The 19,856-nt window shown below is 45.7% G+C and overlaps 1 protein-coding gene across 1 annotated transcript in view; it reads right to left on the bottom strand.

The window, feature by feature from the left end:
- Nucleotides 1-19,856, bottom strand: part of CLHC1 (clathrin heavy chain linker domain containing 1) — a 379,985-nt gene that overhangs the window by 18,146 nt on the left and 341,983 nt on the right. The window contains 1 exon segment of the mRNA XM_069236548.1: nucleotides 7,799-8,001. Coding sequence (XP_069092649.1) covers nucleotides 7,799-8,001 — 203 coding nt within the window.

Below are 19,856 nucleotides of genomic sequence, written 5' to 3'. Positions count from 1 at the left end.
ACCTGTCCTTCTCCAATCCTAAACACCCCTCTACAATTCAAAACAATCTGCCCCTCTTCAATTCCACCCAATCCAATCCAATACACCCCCACTCCATTCCAGTTCACCTCACTCCAATCCATCACAATTGACCTCGCTACAATCCAGTGCACCTCACCCCAGTACAATCTACCCCACCCCAATCCACTCCAGTTCAATCCACCCCACTCCACTCCAGTCCGATCCACTCCACTTCAATCCATCCCACCCAACTCTAATTTAGCCCACCCAACTCCAATGTAACCCAATCCACCCACTCAAATTCACCCCACTCCAACCAAGTCCACTGCTACACAATCCACCTCACTCCAATGTAATCCACCCACACTACCCCAATCCATTCCACTCCAATACAATCCACTTTAATCCATCCCACTTCAGTCCAATCCAGTCCACATTAATCCACCTTCCTTCAGTCTAATCCACCCCACTCCCAACCACCTTAATCTACACCACTCCAAATCCAGTCCACCCCTCTCCAATTATTCCACCCACACCAATCCAGTCCACCCCACACTAATCCAATCCACTCACTTTTTTGTGTTTGGTTTTATATAGCGCAAACTCGACCCAAAGTTTTTGGAGATCTTTACATGAGCACCAGTTACACTACACAAGGACACATTCAGGTTTTTGGTAGGCACAGGGAGATTAAGTGATTTGCTCAGAATCACAGGATGCTGAGCCAATGCCGGGGCTCGAACCTGGTTCCCCAGCTCCAAAGTCAGCAGCTCTGTTACATCACATCCTCTCCTCAAATCCACCTCACTCCAGTCTAATCCACCCCACTCCAATCCACCCCACACCAATCCAATCCAATCCAGTCCAATCAATTCTACCCCACTACAATCCAGTGCACCTCACCCCAGTACAATCTACCCCACCCCAATCCACTCCAGTCCGATCCACTCCACTTCAATCCATCCCACCCAACTCTAATTTAACCCACGCAACTCCAATGTAACCCAATCCACCCATTCAAATTCACCCCACTCCAACCAAGTCCACTGCTACACAATCCACCTCACTCCAATTTAATCCACCCACACTACCCCAATCCATTCCACTCCAATACAATCCACTTTAATCCATCCCACTTCAATCCAATCCAGTCCACATTAATCCACCTTCCTTAAATCCAATCCACCCCACTCCAAACCACCTTAATCTACCCCACTCCAAATCCAGTCCACCCCTCTGCAATTATTACACCCACACCAATCCAGTCCACCCCACACCAATCCAATCCACTCACTTTTTTGTGTTTAGTTTTATATAGCGCAAACTCGACCCAAAGTTTTTGGAGATCTTTACATGAGAACCAGTTAAATTACACAAGGACACATTCAGGTTTTTGGTAGGCACAGGGAGATTAAGTGATTTGCTCAGAATCACAGGATGCTGAGCCAATGCCGGGGCTCGAACCTGGTTCCCCAGCTCCAAAGTCAGCAGCTGTGTTACATCATATCCTCTCCTCAAATCCACCTCACTTTAGTCCAATCCACACCACTCCAATCCACCCCACACCAATCCAATCCAGCCCAATCAATTCTACCCCACTACAATCCAGTGCACCTCACCCCAGTACAATCTACCCCACCCCAATCCACTCCAGTTCAATCCACCCCACTCCAGTCCGATCCACTCCACTTCAATCCATCCCACCCAACTCTAATTTAACCCACCCAACTCCAATGTAACCCAATCCACCCACTCAAATTCACCCCACTCCAACCAAGTCCACTGCTACACAATCCACCTCACTCCAATTTAATCCACCCACACTACCCCAATCCATTCCACTCCAATACAATCCACATTAATCCATCCCACTTCAGTCCAATCCAGTCCACATTAATCCACCTTCCTTAAATCCAATCCACCCCACTCCAAACCACCTTAATCTACCCCACTCCAAATCCAGTCCACCCCTCTCCAATTATTACACCCACACCAATCCAGTCCACCCCACACCAATCCAATCCACTCACTTTTTTGTGTTTAGTTTTATATAGCGCAAACTCGACCCAAAGTTTTTGGAGATCTTTACATGAGCACCAGTTAAATTACACAAGGACACATTCAGGTTTTTGGTAGGCACAAGGAGATTAAGGTGGTCATTCCGAGTTTGGCGGGCGGCAAGCGGGAACCGCCAATTGGCCGCTCCACGGTCAGAAGACCACGGGGGCCATTCTGACTTTCCCGCTGGGCCGGCGGGCGCCCGCCAAGGGAGCGCCCGCCGGCCCAGCGGGAAAGGGCCTGCAACACTGAAGCCGGCTCCGAATGGAGCCGGCGGTGTTGCAGGTGTGCGACGGGTGCAGTTGCACCCGTCGCGCTTTTCACTGTCTGCCAGGCAGACAGTGAAAAGCATACTGGGGCCCTGTTAGGGGGCCCCTGCACTGACCATGCCAGTGGCATGGGCAGTGCAGGGGCCCCAGGACACCCGTTCCCGCCCCCAGGGGCCCCAGGACACCCGTTCCCGCCATCCTGTTTCTGGCGGTGAAAACCGCCAGAAACAGGCTGGCGGGAAGGGGGTCGGCAGCGCCGCCATGGAGGATTCGCCCAGCCGGGACTAATCCGGCGGGAAACCGCCGGACCCGGTTTTCCGACCGCGGCTGTGGGCACTGAAGCACCGCCAGCCTGTTGGCGGTGCTTCAGTAGTTCGTGGCCCTGGCGGTCAGAGACCGCCAGGGTCAGAAAGACCCCCTAAGTGATTTGCTCAGAATCACAGGATGCTGAGCCAATGCCGGGGCTCAAACCTGGTTCCCCAGCTCCAAAGTCAGCAGCTGTGTTACATCACATCCTCTCCTCAAATCCACCTCACTCCAGTCCAATCCACCCCACTACAATCCACCCCACTACAATCCAGTCCAGTTCACCACAATCCACTCCAATCCACCCCACCCCCAATAAACCCCACCCCATCCTAATCCACCCACCCTGTCCAATCCATCCAAATCCAATCCACAGCACACAATCCAATCCACCCCACTCAATTCAACCCCACCCCATTCAGTCCAATCCACTCACTCCAATCCACCCCACACTGATCTGATTCACCCCAATCCGATTCACCCCAATCTGATCCACCCCAATCTTATCCATGCCTCTCTGGTCCACCCCACTCCAGTCCACCCCATACCAATCCAGCCCACCCCAATCCAATTCACCCGCTCCAGTTCACCCCACCACACTCCATTTCAATCCACACCACCAAACTCAAATCCACCCCACTGTCCTCCAATCCACCCCATTCTATGCCAATCCACCTCACCCAAATCCAATCCATCCCACCCCAATCCAAATCACACGCTCCATTCACCCCACCACACCCCCTTTCAATCCACACCCCCAAACTCAAATCCACTCTACCCCAATCTACCCCATTCTATCCTAATCAACGTCACCCCATCCCAGTTCAGTCCCCCGCACTCCAATCCAATCCATCCAGCCTACCCGAATCCACCCATGCCAATCCAATCAATCCCACCCCAATCCATCCCATCCAAGTTTAGTCCACCCCTCCCTTCCCAATCCAATACATTCCACCCCACCTCAATGCAATCCACCCCACTCCAATCCACCCCACCCCAATCCATCCCTCTGCAGCCCTCCACAGTCCAATCCAGTCCACCCCACTTCAATTCACCCCACTCCAATCCACAGCACTTCAATCCACCACACTCACTCCAGTCCACCACACTATCCCAATCCAATCCACCCCACCAGAGTTCAGTCCACCCTACTCCAATCCACCCTACTCTAATTCAATTCATCCCACTTCAATCCAGCCCCCTCCAATCAAACCACCCCACTGCAATCCAATCCAACCCAATCCACCCACCCCAATCCAATCTAATCCTCCCCACTCGAATCCACCCCATTCCAATCCACCTCACCCCATTTCAGTCCACCCCACTTCAATCCAGTCCACCCCACACCAATCCATCTGACTCCAGTCAATCCACCCCACTCTACCCAATCCAATCCACCTCACCACTTCAACCCACTCCACCCTATTCCACACCACCCTGTGACACACTTTGCTACTGATTCACTGAACTCTACTCCCCTCTACTCAATGACACACTACTCCCCCTGCTCCACTCCACGACACACCAACAAATCCACTCCACAACACACTACTCTCACGCTCCACTCTGACACTCCACACCACTAACTTTTAGCCATGCTGAACAGCAGCCACACTGATGTACAACGTGGCAAAACACATTTCAAAAGCTGATAACTCTTATATAGGTGAGACCTACTGGCTTTGCCAATGCTTCTTCCGGTTTGGGACCTCCAGGAAAATCCTGGGGATCTCCTGGAGGAAAGCAAACCAATTACCCCTAGATAAGGAAGAAAACTCCCAGTGTGTCGGATACATTTATTTTTTGTGTTTTAAAAAACAAACTCCTGCTTGGGAGTTTGATTTTGAAATACAAAAATCTTTGCTGAACGGCTGCATTAAAAACGTGGGCAGCGGCTTCTCTAAGAGCACAGAGATAACACTAGACCTCAAAATATATCTGCTGGTCTTCCTCAAGAGCAGCAAAGTAAATCCTTCCGCTTCCCAGGCAGATTAAGGGACCACCTGCTAAACTCTCAAAAAATGATTTACTTTCCAGCACTAGAATTCTTGTGGATGCTTTTCTATCACATTACTAAAGTAAAAGCTTCAGATCAAGGTGATACTAGTGCAGCAGACCAATGGTGTAGAAAAGCAGAACTGTCCGTTCTCTACTAGTAAACCACTGATGCCAATCTATAAAAACTGCATATTCAATCTGGACCTCAGGTCTTAACCACTATAACTTACAGCAGTAGAAATTACATTGGTGCAAAGTAAAGATACAAAGTTCAAAGACACCCTCATTTTTTTAAATCCCCATCGTGAAAACATTCTTCCAGATTGTGAAACCCATTGCCTTGCACGTCTATTAAATATGGATGTGTCTCGATGTCTTTCAGAACCATTTAAATACTTACACCAGCCTTTGCTAGCTCAAATATCATATTTATAACTTGTTTCTGAAACACCATAGAACATTTTTTGAGGGGGTCACTAATTTCACTTTGACTCACACCTCATCTGCACCACCCCTGCCCTAACCCTAAACATGGTACTGGAGGTATCCCAGCCAATTGGTAGCAACGCTGGGGTACTCAGTGAAATTAGCAGATGTAGAAATATGGAAATACTGATTCTGTAAATCAGATTTATGAATTGTACCGACAAAACCCAGCTGAAGTTGAACGACTGAAATAGATATTAGTCACCTATCGTGCTTTTATATTCCCAGTCCAACATCCACTTTCGAAAGATCTGAGTGATATCCTTTAAGGCAGCATTAAAAACAAACTTCGAAGGCCAGGAACATTTTTCACCAAAATCATTGCCTGCTACCCATTTGTCCACTGCCTTCCCACAAGGTCAGTCTCCTTTCCCACCTACATTGTATTTAAGGTAAAGGGTGGGGAAAGTGGCAGGGTTCCTAATAGGAAGGAAAGTTATAAGACTGGATCTTTGAATGAATATTTAGAAAGAAACTTAATTAAGAAGGAGCACCCAGCTCCTTCTTCCCTTTCCTGCAATAGACTCCTCTCCAAATTTAAGCAGAGTTTTTAGGAGGTGTGATTATCTTCTCCCCCGTTGTTGCCAATCCATCACTGCTATTTAAGTCAGTGAGGGATAAAAAAGATGAAAGCACTGCCATTTTGCTTGGGGAATCATCCCCTGAGTCTATTCTCCTTTCAAGTAACAAATCTATTCCTGACAACGGAGTTGAGGAACAGTATGACGTAGCTTTATAAGCATGCATAGTGTCACCACTGGACCATTCAGCCTCTTGGACCTGCCAGTTTTGGAAACCATCCTCCTGGCTACCAAATTCAAAACATGGCTATTGTGCAACTTTAAAGTAGTCTGTTTTCACTGCTTGGACTGTCAGTCCAATGTCCCTGCACACTTGTGAACTTGGACTTTCAATTAATATATATCCCCTTGTATCTTATAAATTACCCATGCCATGACAAACCTCCACCATATTAGGTCACGTCTTTACCTGGCCCAACATGTCTAACTCTTGAACATTACAGACAATCTGCTAACACCCAAACCATTTCACTGTATTTATGGAATGACTGATTATTATTCAACAAAACATCATTGCTGATCAGTTGAATTCTCATACCTTCTATATGTCACCTTAATCAGGGAACACTAGTTAGATAATAGGGACTCTACAACACTTGTCATCCTGCACACTAGTAACTACCGTCTCACACTCTGCATATATGTCATGCAAAGGTGGAGGAAGTCAATCTCCTTTAAAACAAATCACTGATTTATAATCCAGTCATTCCTGATGGGCGTTCTGCCCTTAGAAGAATATCTCATTGACACTGCTCCCTTTAAAGCACAAAGAGTTCTAATATAAACCCCAAGGATCTTGCAGCAAGGACCATGACACTATCCTTGATCAACTTTGTTCATATACAGTTCACCATTGTCGCATCCATATTAGATTATGCCCTTATCCATTTAACGCTTGAGATACTTTTCAAACACCAACTACTTAATACTAACTTGACAATTAACATGCAAAGCCTACTGTGACTATATTCACACATACCTCAATAGTGTCTACAATGCCCTAATCATTCTGTATACGAATAACTGCTTAGAAGATCTGAACACAACTTCATATGCTGCACTGAACGATTACATTTACTACTGAGATGCCACATAACCAGAATTAGATATTACCAGTTTTCCATTCCCATATAATGAAGATATATGCCCACCTGAGTAAGTTGAAGAAATATCAGGAGCCTGACGACCGTGAGAAATACAAGGTGGGTCTTAACATCCTTGATGAAGCCAAAGAGGTTCTATCAGGGACATCTATCCCAAACAATTCAACCACGGCACCTCACATCATAATTATCCATTCTGACCTCATGGCTTGTAACAGTTATGTTCACACTAGGATTGCTCTTACAACTTTGCTCACTTTGTTCCCCCCCTCCATTCTACTTTCCTCTTCTGAGGCCCAACATACAACATTCACCTCCTTCTTTACAAAAAGCCCAAATGAGTTAATCCCTATCCTCAAACCTGCTAACATGTCATTAGCCCAGTTTGATCTTTTTCATGTGCAAATAACCCATGGTTCTCATAGTATGGTTATCACCTCGCTTGAACACTTCTCTCAAATCTCAATCATTCTTGCGTTGTCGCATTGTGTTACAGCCAGGTCCTCAACATTTGCTGGGAATGTTCCTCAAAGTTTGGCCCATGTCCTGCATCTATTCTTGCTCCATATCTTCCCCCGATTTCATTGTATCTATACTGATGGCCTTGTTCTCTCATTGTTCTCTGACACCTCAACTCCATTCTTAAGTCTCCAGCTGTCTCAATGCTTTTAAGCGCTGGATGGCAGTCATATCTCTGTCATCCTGTTGACATCATTCCACCTGCTAGAACGCTTGAAATGCAGCCCGACAATAATATTGGTTTCACTCCCTCGTCCATGTTAGCTAGGTGTCAACATCAGAAAAAGAAAAAATTAGACTACTCCAACATCTACTTGGGAGCCTCCCAAAGTTTGTCTTATTGTTTCTCAACAATGCCTTTAAATTTGGTACCTCTGTACTTTTTTCCCATCCTCATATCCAACCCTCACTATGAGCACAGCATAAATACTTGTTTTGTTCCTGAAGGTATTGATGAAAAACAAATCACTAAACTTACCCAAAGAAAATTGCTTGGCATGGTGTATAAATTCCATTACTCCACACACTCGACCTTCAAGACACATGCAGAGTGCCGTTTTTCTGTGAACAGCACATTGTCTGTAGACGACTTGAGCCAAAGCAAGGCACTTGGCCTTGTTGTGATGTTCAGTGTTGCCATATTCAAAGATAGCATCTCCGAGTGCCTCTGAAAAAGTAAGTCTAAACACAAACATCAATTAGATTACTTTATAATATGTTTTTGCATAATCAAGTTTTCATTTCTCGTAGTTTGTATGAAACAATTTTGTTGATCGGATTTTTTAAACACTTATCTTTCAGGAGATACATTAAATATGTACAAGACATACACATTTTTTCTTTGAAGAGTCTGTAAGTTGGGCTACACCCTGCAAATCGACACTATGCACTATAAGCCCTGAGGGCAAGTTCACAGGGCTTGATCCAAGTTCACTACAACAGAGGGAGAGTAATACGTGTTCCTAGACTTTGGCCAAAAGCTGCTGTAGAAGCTTAGCACTTTCAACTCAGGAGTTTCTGGCATAGCCCATCAGGCCTAGAGGAAATTCACCTCATGCCTGCTAACATGACATGGTGTGGCAGCCCTCCAACTGTGTAGGTTTGATGTCTTTACTGAGTACAATATACAAAGGAGGGCTTACTAGGACCGCTACTAGGATTGAGGTACCACAGGTATCCCTGTATGTCAATGTGTTTTATCTCCGTGACACAATTTTACACACAAACCATGAGCTGCGGCAACTACTCAGCTAATTAGGGTCACGACAGTTGTACGAGGTATAACTGGGGTGGTGGAAACTAGAGATAGACTTGCAAATCATTTTCTGGAGCATACTTATATATTTAAACAAAGCAGTAACTCCCCAAACCTGGCTGTTCAATGGCATCTTTCTAACTCTGAGGCCGTGACAGTTCTAGATGGAAGAATGGAGAGTATTATCAATTACCCTCTGTAGGAGGCTGGACTGGCTTGTAGTGAGTACCAAGGGGTACTTACACCTTGCACCAGGCCCAGGTATCCCTTATTAGTGTAGAGGGGTGTCTAGCAGCTTAGGCTGATAGAAAAGGTAGCTTAGCAGAGCAGCTTAGGCTGAACTAGGAGACGAGTGAAGCTCCTACAGTACCACTAGTGTCATATGCACAATATCAGAAGAAAACACAATACACAGATATACTAAAAATAAAGGTACTTTATTTTTATGACAATATGCCAAAAGTATCTCAGTGAGTACCCTCAGTATGAGGATAGCAAATATACACAAGATATATGTACACAATACCAAAATATGCAGTAATAGCAATAGAAAACAGTGCAAACAATGTATAGTCACAATAGAATGCAATGGGGGCACATAGGGATAGGGTCAACACAAACCATATACTCTAGAAGTGGAATGCGAACCACGAATGGACCCCAAACCTATGTGAGCTTGTAGAGGGTCGCTGGGACTGTAAGAAAACAGTGAGGGTTAGAAAAATAGCCCACCCCAAGACCCTGAAAAGTGGGTGCAAAGTGCACCTAAGTTCCCCAAAGAGCACAGAAGTCGTGATAGGGGAATTCTGCAGGAAAGACCAACACCAGCAATGCAACAACGATGGATTTGCAGACAAGAGTACCTGTGGAACAAGGGGACCAAGTCCAAAAGTCACGATTAAGTCGGGAGTGGGCAGATGCCCAGGAAATGCCAGCTGTGGATGCAAAGAAGCTGCCACCGGATGGTAGAAGCTGAGGATTCTGTACGAACGACAAGGGCTAGAAACTTCCCCTTTGGAGGATGGATGTCCCACGTCGTGAAGAGTCGTGCAGAAGTGTTTTCCCGCAGAAAGACCGCAAACAAGCCTTGCTAGCTGCATGTGTTGCGGTTAGGGTTTTTGGATGCTGCTGTGGCCCAGGAGGGACCAGGATGTCACCAATTGCGTGAGGGGACAGAGTCCAGCAAGAGAAGGAGCCCACTCAGAAGCAAGCAGCACCCGCAGAAGTGCCGGAACAGGCACTACGAAGTGGAGTGAATCGGTGCTCACCCGAAGTTGCACAAGAGAGTCCCTCGCCGCCGGAGGACAACTCAGGAGGTCGTGCAATGCAGGTTAGAGTGCCGGGGACCCAGGCTTGGCTGTGCACGAAGGAAATCCTCGGTGAGTGCACAGGAGCCGGAGTAGCTGCAAAACACGTGGTTCCCAGCAATGCAGTCTGGCGTGAGGAGGCAAGGACTTACCTCCACCAAACTTGGACTGAAGAGTCACTGGACTGTGGGAGTCACTTGGACAGAGTTGCTGAGTTCAAGGGGCCTCGCTCGTCGTGCTGAGAGGAGGACCGGTGATGCAGTTCTTTGGTGCCTGCGGTTGCAGGGGGAAGATTCCGTCGACCCACAGGAGATTTCTTCGGAGCTTCTAGTGCAGAGAGGAGGCAGACTACCCCCACAGCATGCACCACCAGGAAAACAGTCGAGAAGGCGGCCGGATCAGCGGTACAGTGTTGCAGTAGTCGTCTTTGCTACTTTGTTGCAGTTTTGCAGGCTTCCAGCGCGGTCAGCAGTCGATTCCTTGGCAGAAGGTGAAGAGAGAGATGCAGAGGAACTCTGATGAGCTCTTGCATTCGTTATCTAAGGAATTCCCCAAAGCAGAGACCCTAAATAGCCAGAAAAGGAGGTTTGGCTACCTAGGAGAGAGGATAGGCTAGCAACACCTGAAGGAGCCTATCAGAAGGAGTCTCTGATGTCACCTGCTGGCCCTGGCCACTCAGAGCAGTCCAGTGTGCCAGCAGCACCTCTGTTTCCAAGATGGCAGAGGTCTGGAGCACACTGGAGGAGCTCTGGGCACCTCCCAGGGGAGGTGCAGGTCAGGGGAGTGGTCACTCCCCTTTCCTTTGTCCAGTTTCGCACCAGAGCAGGGCTGAGGGATCCCTGAACCGGTGTAGACTGGCTTATGCAGAGATGGGCACCATCTGTGCCCATCAAAGCATTTCCAGAGGCTGGGGGAGGCTACTCCTCCCCAGCCCTGACACCTTATTCCAAAGGGAGAGGGTGTAACACCCTCTCTCTGAGGAAGTCCTTTGTTCTTCCTTCCTGGGCCAAGCCTGGCTGGACCCCAGGAGGGCAGAAACCTGTCTGAGGGGTTGGCAGCAGCAGCAGCTGCAGTGAAGCCCCGGGAAAGGCAGTTAGGCAGTACCCGGGTCTGTGCTAGAGACCCGGGGAATCATGGGATTGTCTCCACAATACCAGAATGGCATTGGTGGGGGAATTCCATGATCTTAGACATGTTACATGGCCATATTCGGAGTTACCATTGTGAAGTTATACATAGGTAGTGACCTATGTATAGTGCACGCGTGTAATGGTGTCCCCGCACTCACAAAGTCCGGGGAATTGGCCCTGAACAATGTGGGGGCACCTTGGCTAGTGCCAGAGTGCCCACACACTAAGTAACTTAGCACCCAACCTTTACCAGGTAAAGGTTAGACATATAGGTGACTTATAAGTTACTTAAGTGCAGTGTAAAATGGCTGTGAAATAACGTGGAGGTTATTTCACTCAGGCTGCAGTGGCAGGCCTGTGTAAGAATTGTCAGAGCTCCCTATGGGTGGCAAAAGAAATGCTGCAGCCCATAGGGATCTCCTGGAACCCCAATACCCTGGGTACCTCAGTACCATATACTAGGGAATTATAAGGGTGTTCCAGTATGCCAATGTAAATTGGTTAAATTGGTCACTAGCCTGTTAGTGACAATTTGGAAAGAAATGAGAGAGCATAACCACTGAGGTTCTGATTAGCAGAGCCTCAGTGAGACAGTTAGTCATAACACAGGAAACACATACAGGGCACACTTATGAGCATTGGGGCCCTGGCTGGCAGGGTCCCAGTGAAACATACAACTAAAGCAACATATATACAGTGAAATATAGGGGTAACATGCCAGGCAAGATGGTACTTTCCTACACCCTCTATGACAAAAACAAAACTATTAGTACTCCGAGGAACTCCTCATTACTAATATTGAATATGCCTAACATGGTAATGGATCATATCCACTGTGATTCTGAAACACAATACTAAAACTTATAAAGGCCTACCAAAGAAGTTGGAGGAATAATTGTTAAGCGTCGAGGATCAAAAGTGCAGAAAAAAGCACCCCTGAGCTCTTTATGATCATAAAAGATGCCAACTATTCATGGTGAGATTTTTTTAACTAAACCCTTCTTAAGTTCTTTCTATTTCACTTGCGACGTTTTTACGTACACCAACATTGCAAAAATCAGACCACATTTCAGGAAAGAGTTATCACTATCAATTGTACAAGTCGCACTTAGGGCCTCTCCACAATATCACTTCTCATACATTTACCTCGCTCACATTCAAAATGTGATTAAGAAGGTATCACTCTATTAGGATAAAATGTATGCCTGCTATCGCAAAATTTGAAAGTTGGTACAAGCTATGCAGGTTGTCCCCAATGCTTTCTTGTTTAATAGGGTTAGGTCCATCTGTTCCAAAACAGACACCTACCATGCCTGCGTTAGAGGTACCAAAAGCAGATATCAATGAGACTGTCAACTATCATCCAATATCTAAGCTTCTGTGCATGGACGAAAACATTGAAAGACTAGTCCACAAGTAAACTAGAAGTCTATATGGAAGCAGTAGAACAGCTGACAGACGTGCAATCGGATTTTCATCCTAGGAGGAGGGCACCAACTGTGTTTATAAGAGAGCAACTGCTGGTACTAAATTACTAAAGAAGTCAAATTACCTTACGTCTATTAGATCTCTTGGTCGCATTCGACACAGTGCACAACAGATTTCACCAAGCAAGAATTAAGGGGAAAGCACCATGTATAAATATTTAATCTAGAACGTGATGCCTCAATGAAGTGTCAACGATCCACCCTTTCCTATTGCAAAAAACAACAATTTTGTTACAATCTGTATTAATGTACTGCATCACCATATGACTGTTTACCTGGTTCCACCTCAAAAGAAGAATTGGCAAAGCTGACAGATCGCACTTTTATAATGTGAGTGCCAAGCTATTTGCTTTGCCAATACTTGTATGTAAAACAGTGCTAAAAAAAGAAAAACATTTTAAAACGGCCATCACTGTGTGATTACTCATACGCATACATTGGAGGGCATGGTGGAATGCTTTTTCTTTAAGAAAACTCTTTCCAAGGAGGCCACTAGTGAGTCACGACATATGCGCGTGCACGGGTAGCCATCTTAGATCATTTTATATGAAACAAAAAGTACACAAAGATGGCAGTCAAGATCTAATGATGAATGCGCACCAACAGTTATGCACCAGAAGCGAGTATGGTCTTTTGCTGTCAAGTTTAATTTACCATTTGAAGATGGCCTTTGACTATTTACAATTAGTAAATGAAACCTTAAAACTGTGGGGGAGACAAAAAGAAAAGAGACTGGCCAGTCAACAGTGTGCAACTGCCAGGCATTCAGTTAAAAAAAAAAAAATGTTTTTTTCAAAAGAAAAATGAAGTAGGAAGAAGTGAGGGAACAGCTTATGAGTTGAGTTGTGATTAAGGGGAGAGAATGTGATGGGGAAGTGCAGACGGAGGATTGTGCCCCTCCCCCCCCAAAAAAAAAGTTTTAAAAAACTGAAAAATAAAGTGGGAAAGTGAAGGGGAGAAACAGACAAGCGTAGGTGGGAAGGAGGAGTAGGAATATGAAAAGAACAAGCAGATGGGGGTGATGGGAAAGCAATAAAAGATGCACTTCCAGGGAGTGTAGGAGGCTGGACTGGCTTGTAGTGAGTACCAAGGGGTACTTGCACCTTGCACCAGGCCCAGTTATCCCTTATTAGTGTATAGGGTGTCTAGCAGCTTAGGCTGATAGATAATGGTAGCTTAGCAGAGCAGTTTAGGCTGAACTAGGAGACATGTGAAGCTACTACAGTACCACCTAGTGTCATATGCACAATATCATAAGAAAACACAATACACAGTTATACTAAAAATAAAGGTACTTTATTTTTATGACAATATGCCAAAGTATCTTAGAGTGTACCCTCAGTGAGAGGATAGGAAATATACACAAGATATATATACACAATAGCAAAAATATGCAGTATAGTCTTAGAAAACAGTGCAAACAATGTATAGTTACAATAGGATGCAATGGGGAAACATAGGGATAGGGGCAACACAAACCATATACTCCAAAAGTGGAATGCGAACCACGAATGGACCCCAAACCTATGTGACCTTGTAGAGGGTCGCTGGGACTATTAGGAAATAGTGAGAGTTAGAAAAATAACCCTCCCCAAGACCCTGAAAAGTGAGTGCAAAGTGCACTAAAGTTCCCCTAAGGACAAAGTAGTCGTGTTAGAGGAATAATGCAGGAAAGACACAAACCAGCAATGCAACAACTGTGGATTTCCAATCTAGGGTACCTGTGGAACAAGGGGACCAAGTCCAAAAGTCACAAGCAAGTCGGAGATGGGCAGATGCCCAGGAAATGCCAGCTGCGGGTGCAAAGAAGCTTCTACTGGACAGAAGAAGCTGAGGTTTCTGCAGGAACGAAAAGGGCTAGAGACTTCCCCTTTGGTGGACGGATCCCTCTCGCCGTGGAGAGTCGTGCAGAAGTGTTTTCCCGCCGAAAGAACGCCAACAAGCCTTGCTAGCTGCAAATCGTGCGTTTGGCGTTTTTGGACGCTGCTGGGGCCCAGGAGGGACCAGGAGGTCGCAAATTGGACCTGAAGAGAGAGGGGACGTCGAGCAAGACAAAGAGCCCTCAATGAAGCACGTAGCACCCGGAGAAGTGCCAGAAAGAGGCACTACGAGGATGCGTGAAACGGTGCTCGCCGAAGTTGCACAAAGGAGTCCCACGTCGCCGGAGACCAACTTAGAAAGTCGTGCAATGCAGGTTAGAGTGCCGTGGACCCAGGCTTGGCTGTGCACAAAGGATTTCCGCCGGAAGTGCACAGGGGCCGGAGTAGCTGCAAAGTCGCGGTTCCCAGCAATGCAGCCCAGCGAGGTGAGGCAAGGACTTACCTCCACCAAACTTGGACTGAAGAGTCGCTGGACTGTGGGGGTCACTTGGACAGAGTCGCTGGATTCGAGGGACCTCGCTCGTCATGCTGAGAGGAGACCCAAGGGACCGGTAATGCAGCTTTTTGGTGCCTGCGGTTGCAGGGGGAAGATTCCGTCGACCCACGGGAGATTTCTTCGGAGCTTCTGGTGCAGAGAGGAGGCAGACTACCGCCACAGCATGCACAAGCAGGAAAACAGTTGAGAAGGCAGCAGGATCAGCGTTACAGAGTTGCAGTAGTCATCTTTGCTACTATGTTGCAGGTTTGCAGGCTTCCAGCGCGGTCAGCAGTCGATTCCTTATCAGAAGGTGAAGAGAGAGATGCAGAGGAACTCGGCTGAGCTCTTGCATTCGTTATCTAAAGTTTCCCCAGAGACAGAGACCCTAAATAGCCAGAAAAGAGGGTTTGGCTACCTAGGAGAGAGGATAGGCTACTAACACCTGAAGGAGCCTATCAGCAGGAGTCTCTGACGTCACCTGGTGGCACTGGCCACTCAGAGCAGTCCAGTGTGCCAGCAGCACCTCTGTTTCCAAGATGGCAGAGGTCTGGAGCACACTGGAGGAGCTCTGGACACCTCCCAGGGGAGGTGCAGGTCAGGGGAGTGGTCACTCCCCTTTCCTTTGTCCAGTTTCGCGCCAGAGCAGGGGCTAAGGGGTCCCTGAACCGGTGTAGACTGGCTTATGCAGAATTGGGCACATCTGTGCCCAAGAAAGCATTTCCAGAGGCTGGGGGAGGCTACTCCTCCCCTGCCTTCACACCATTTTCCAAAGGGAGAGGGTGTCACACCCTCTCTCAGAGGAAGTTCTTTGTTCTGCCATCCTGGGCCAGGCCTGGCTGGACCCCAGGAGGGCAGATGCCTGTCTGAGGGGTTGGCAGCAGCAGCAGCTGCAGTGAAACCCCAGGAAGGGCAGTTTGGCAGTACCAGGGTCTGTGCTACAGACCACTGGGATCATGGGATTGTGCCAACTATGCCAGGATGGCATAGAGGGGGCAATTCCATGATCATAGACATGTTACATGGCCATATTCGGAGTTACCATTGTGAAGCTACATATAGGTAGTGACCTATATGTAGTGCACGCGTGTAATGGTGTCCCCGCACTCACAAAGTTCAGGGAATTGGCTCTGAACAATGTGGGGGCACCTTGGCTAGTGCCAGGGTGCCCTCACACTAAGTAACTTTGCACCTAACCTTTACCAGGTAAAGGTTAGACATATAGGTGACTTATAAGTTACTTAAGTGCAGTGTAAAATGGCTGTGAAATAACGTGGACGTTATTTCACTCAGGCTGCAGTGGCAGGCCTGTGTAAGAATTGTCAGAGCTCCCTATGGGTGGCAAAAGAAATGCTGCAGCCCATAGGGATCTCCTGGAACCCCAATACCCTGGGTACCTCAGTACCATATACTAGGGAATTATAAGGGTGTTCCAGTAAGCCAATGTAAATTGGTAAAAATGGTCACTAGCCTGTTAGTGACAATTTGGAAAGAAATGAGAGAGCATAACCACTGAGGTTCTGATTAGCAGAGCCTCAGTGAGACAGTTAGTCACTACACAGGTAACACATTCAGGCACACTTATGAGCACTGGGGCCCTGGGTTACCAGGGTCCCAGTGACACATACAACTAAAACAACATATATACAGTGAAAAATGGGGGTAACATGCCAGGCAAGATGGTACTTTCCTACAGGGAGTGCTGAAAGAAAAAGAAAAAAAGTAATTCTCTCATTGTAAGCAGTGAAAAGATACAACGCATCCCATAAAAACACTGCAAAACAACACTGCTCCAAGGAAGAGACAAACACGAGAAGAGGAAGGAAAGATATTGAATAAGAAGCAAGCAAACACAATTGACAAGAAAGCCAATCAACGATAAACAATAGGTTGACCCCAAAGCCATCTCTGAGTAGTGGTACTGTACACAAGAAGTCTTTCGACAGCAGACAGTCACGTTGTGGTAAGGTAAAAACTGACAATGGGAGATATTGGGAATTCCTTACTCATTATTCCTTGCATATGTCTATAATAATGCAGATAGAGGTACCAGATGTGAATGATGTAAAAGGAAATTCTCCTACGAACTGGGGAATCACAAAGAACAAACTCTCTGTCATGTTGCAGGCAAAGTTGGTACCCCAAAGGAACATGTACGCAAACGTCTCACATATGCTTTTCAAAGTGAGGTTGATGAAGACTACTATGGTTTACAAATATATTTTGGGGGAAATAAAAATAGATCAGTGAAGGATATTCCCAGCGTATTGTCCAGTTCTTGGAATAGATAAAAAGCCGTTCTGTACACTTATTTCCTTTTCAGATAACATCCTATAGAAAGATCGGATAAATCAGAAACACCCCTCTGAACTACAATGCAGCTTTAAAAGTATGTTCATTTCTTCAGTGCTTTTACAATCATTCAAAATAAATATGCAGTGAGGTTTTTATTTAAAAAAAACTAAAACATGCAATTCAAACAAAACCTAAAATGTATGAGTGACCTTCAGGGGGCATCGTCATAATTATTTTCACTAAAATACATTATTAGAAAGAAAATAAGGCGCAGAACAGTGTTTAAATGCATCAGCAACAAATACGTAACAGGGAATTTTTGCTGAGAAAATACACTAGCATAAAATATAGATAAAAAACTTTCAAAATATTCATAACTGCGCAGTTTCCTTTTAAAATATCTTCATTGTTTTTTAACACATACTGACTAGTCACAAAGAAAAGGTGTACCATTGGATTAAAAGAATAACTGCGCCCATATTTTTAGGATGATTAATTTTTAAACCTTTAATAGACTTTTTCAGTCGTCTTTACGCTGCTTCAAATCCATCAGTTTTCAAGCCATCAAATGTTCTGGTCAGCCCTTAATGTTTATTCTAGGGGCCGAAATGTTTTCAGATTTTTTGAATACTTGCTAAGTACCTTACACCGAGCCCACTGCCGAACTGTATCCATGTCCGGCACCATTATGTCAAGGAGGTAGCACTATCTAGCCCCACATACCACAAGGTGCAAATTTCCCTTTCCGGTAGCATATAAAAGGTGCTTCCATTTTTTCCCCAAAATAATGTATGCGCAAAGGCTCTTTTTTCATGTTTGCATCTTAGGCAGCACAGATTGCTTCTTGGTCCCACTGAATAAAGTCTGGTACAAGTGTGGCATATCCTACAATGTATTGCAGGCCTGTTTGTATAGTCACCTCTCAGGGGTGTATCAAAGCCTCTCACACATCTGTATCACATAGCATTTTCCCACATCCCTTTTTCATCTAAACTTCTAGTGAGCCAATCAGTGTGGTGTGTTGCTTACTAGATGTTTGTATATATTGGACACTGGCACAACACATAATTACTCTGTCAATGCCCTGCTAGCGACATGAAAATAATACGGTACTCTTCCAGGGCATATTACATTATTTTGATATCTTTAAGATTGCTTCTTTTTTAGGTAAAATTCAGCCTTGGGTTGGCCAGAGGACTTCAGAAACGCATGGTATCATATGCTAAACTGCTCCTTATTTAAAATATATATATATATATATATATATATTTGGTGCACAGAAAGGGCTATTCTACTTAGTGCACAGAAATCTAGGATTAGCAATCATTTTGAATCACTAGTGATAGGGTAAGCTTCTTCCAAAAGAAAACTGTTTTTAAACCTGCCCCAGTGAAACTGCCCAGCCTTGGACTGGCTAAAGACCAAAGGTGTTCCAGGTGATCCAGGACTGGAATGTGTGCCATAGATGTGGCATATAACAGAACATCGAGCATGCAGAGCGAGACCCTTGCCACAGAAAACCATTCAAAAGTGAGTCCTCCTGCATCCAGAACAAAAGAGGCTCCAGTGATAACGTAAATAGAAGGGAGGGGAAGAGAGTGGGCATCCATACCATTTCCCCACTCGCCACATTAAAAAGCTGCAACCAATTCCCTGCACCACATCAGTGAGTTCAGTACACAGTTTTCTATTCACTATCTTCCCTTTGCCCTACCTCAAAATGTGAAGTTATCACTCCCATTTACGAACAATAACAGACAAACACTCATTAATTTGGCAAATCTCTTCCAGTGCCTGTTCATATCAATCACAATAAATTAATATAAACAAAGGCGAGCTGCCATTTAGTGGTTTCCATAGCGCTCATGAATATGTTTTTAACTCCATCTGTTCTAATTATAACATGACAATAACATGACTGCTTTTCGCTGTCCTCTTACGCCGCTCTGATCTGCCATTCAGACTACGGGCTGATTTAGAGTTTGGCGGACGGTTACTCCTTCATAAATGTGACATATATCTCGTCCGCTATATTACCATATCTATAGACTATAATGGGATCGTAATACCGTAGGCAGGATATCCAGCACGTTTGTGACGGAGCTACCCCCTCCACCAAACTCTGAATCAGGCCATTAGTTATTAAAACATTCATTGTCCAAGTTTATCACAGGTGCCGCGTGCCAGCTGCGAGCTTCTAACTTCCTTTGCTCTGGTGTTCCACCAATCGCAGCTGGCTCCTCCTCTTTCCAATTTCTTTCGACGGGATAGTTTTCATCTATGTTGTCCTTCTTAGATTTTTCAGCATTCACCCAGCATTACCTAACTTCCCCTAGCTGTGCTGCAATTAATATTTTTTGGGGGGCAGCATATGTTTCAGGGGAGCTCTGTTACTCATCCTCACTATGGCTGCCCTACTCTTTCCCATGCTCTGCCACAGGGCAAAGCCACTAGCATACCTAAGGTTATGCTTTCCTGCAGTCCTGAGTCATTTTAGCTTGCATCCCTCTCCTTATGGAAACCTCAAGTATGTTTTTCTGTGGGGTTAGTGGTTCTTGAGCTCCCAATCTAGTTATAACTTTAGGGTGATTGTGCCCTCTTTCCCTGGTTCACCGATTATGGAGGATGGTTGCAAAACTGAAACTTCAATTTATTTATTATTTACAGTTTACTGAGATAGAATTATTGTATCAGCATCCCTCAAGAC

This window comes from Pleurodeles waltl, chromosome 5, assembly GCF_031143425.1.
Source record: "Pleurodeles waltl isolate 20211129_DDA chromosome 5, aPleWal1.hap1.20221129, whole genome shotgun sequence".
Classification (NCBI taxonomy): domain Eukaryota; kingdom Metazoa; phylum Chordata; class Amphibia; order Caudata; family Salamandridae; genus Pleurodeles; species Pleurodeles waltl.
The sequence above is the reverse complement of the archived record's forward strand: the minus strand, read 5'-3'. Positions and strand labels throughout refer to the sequence as shown.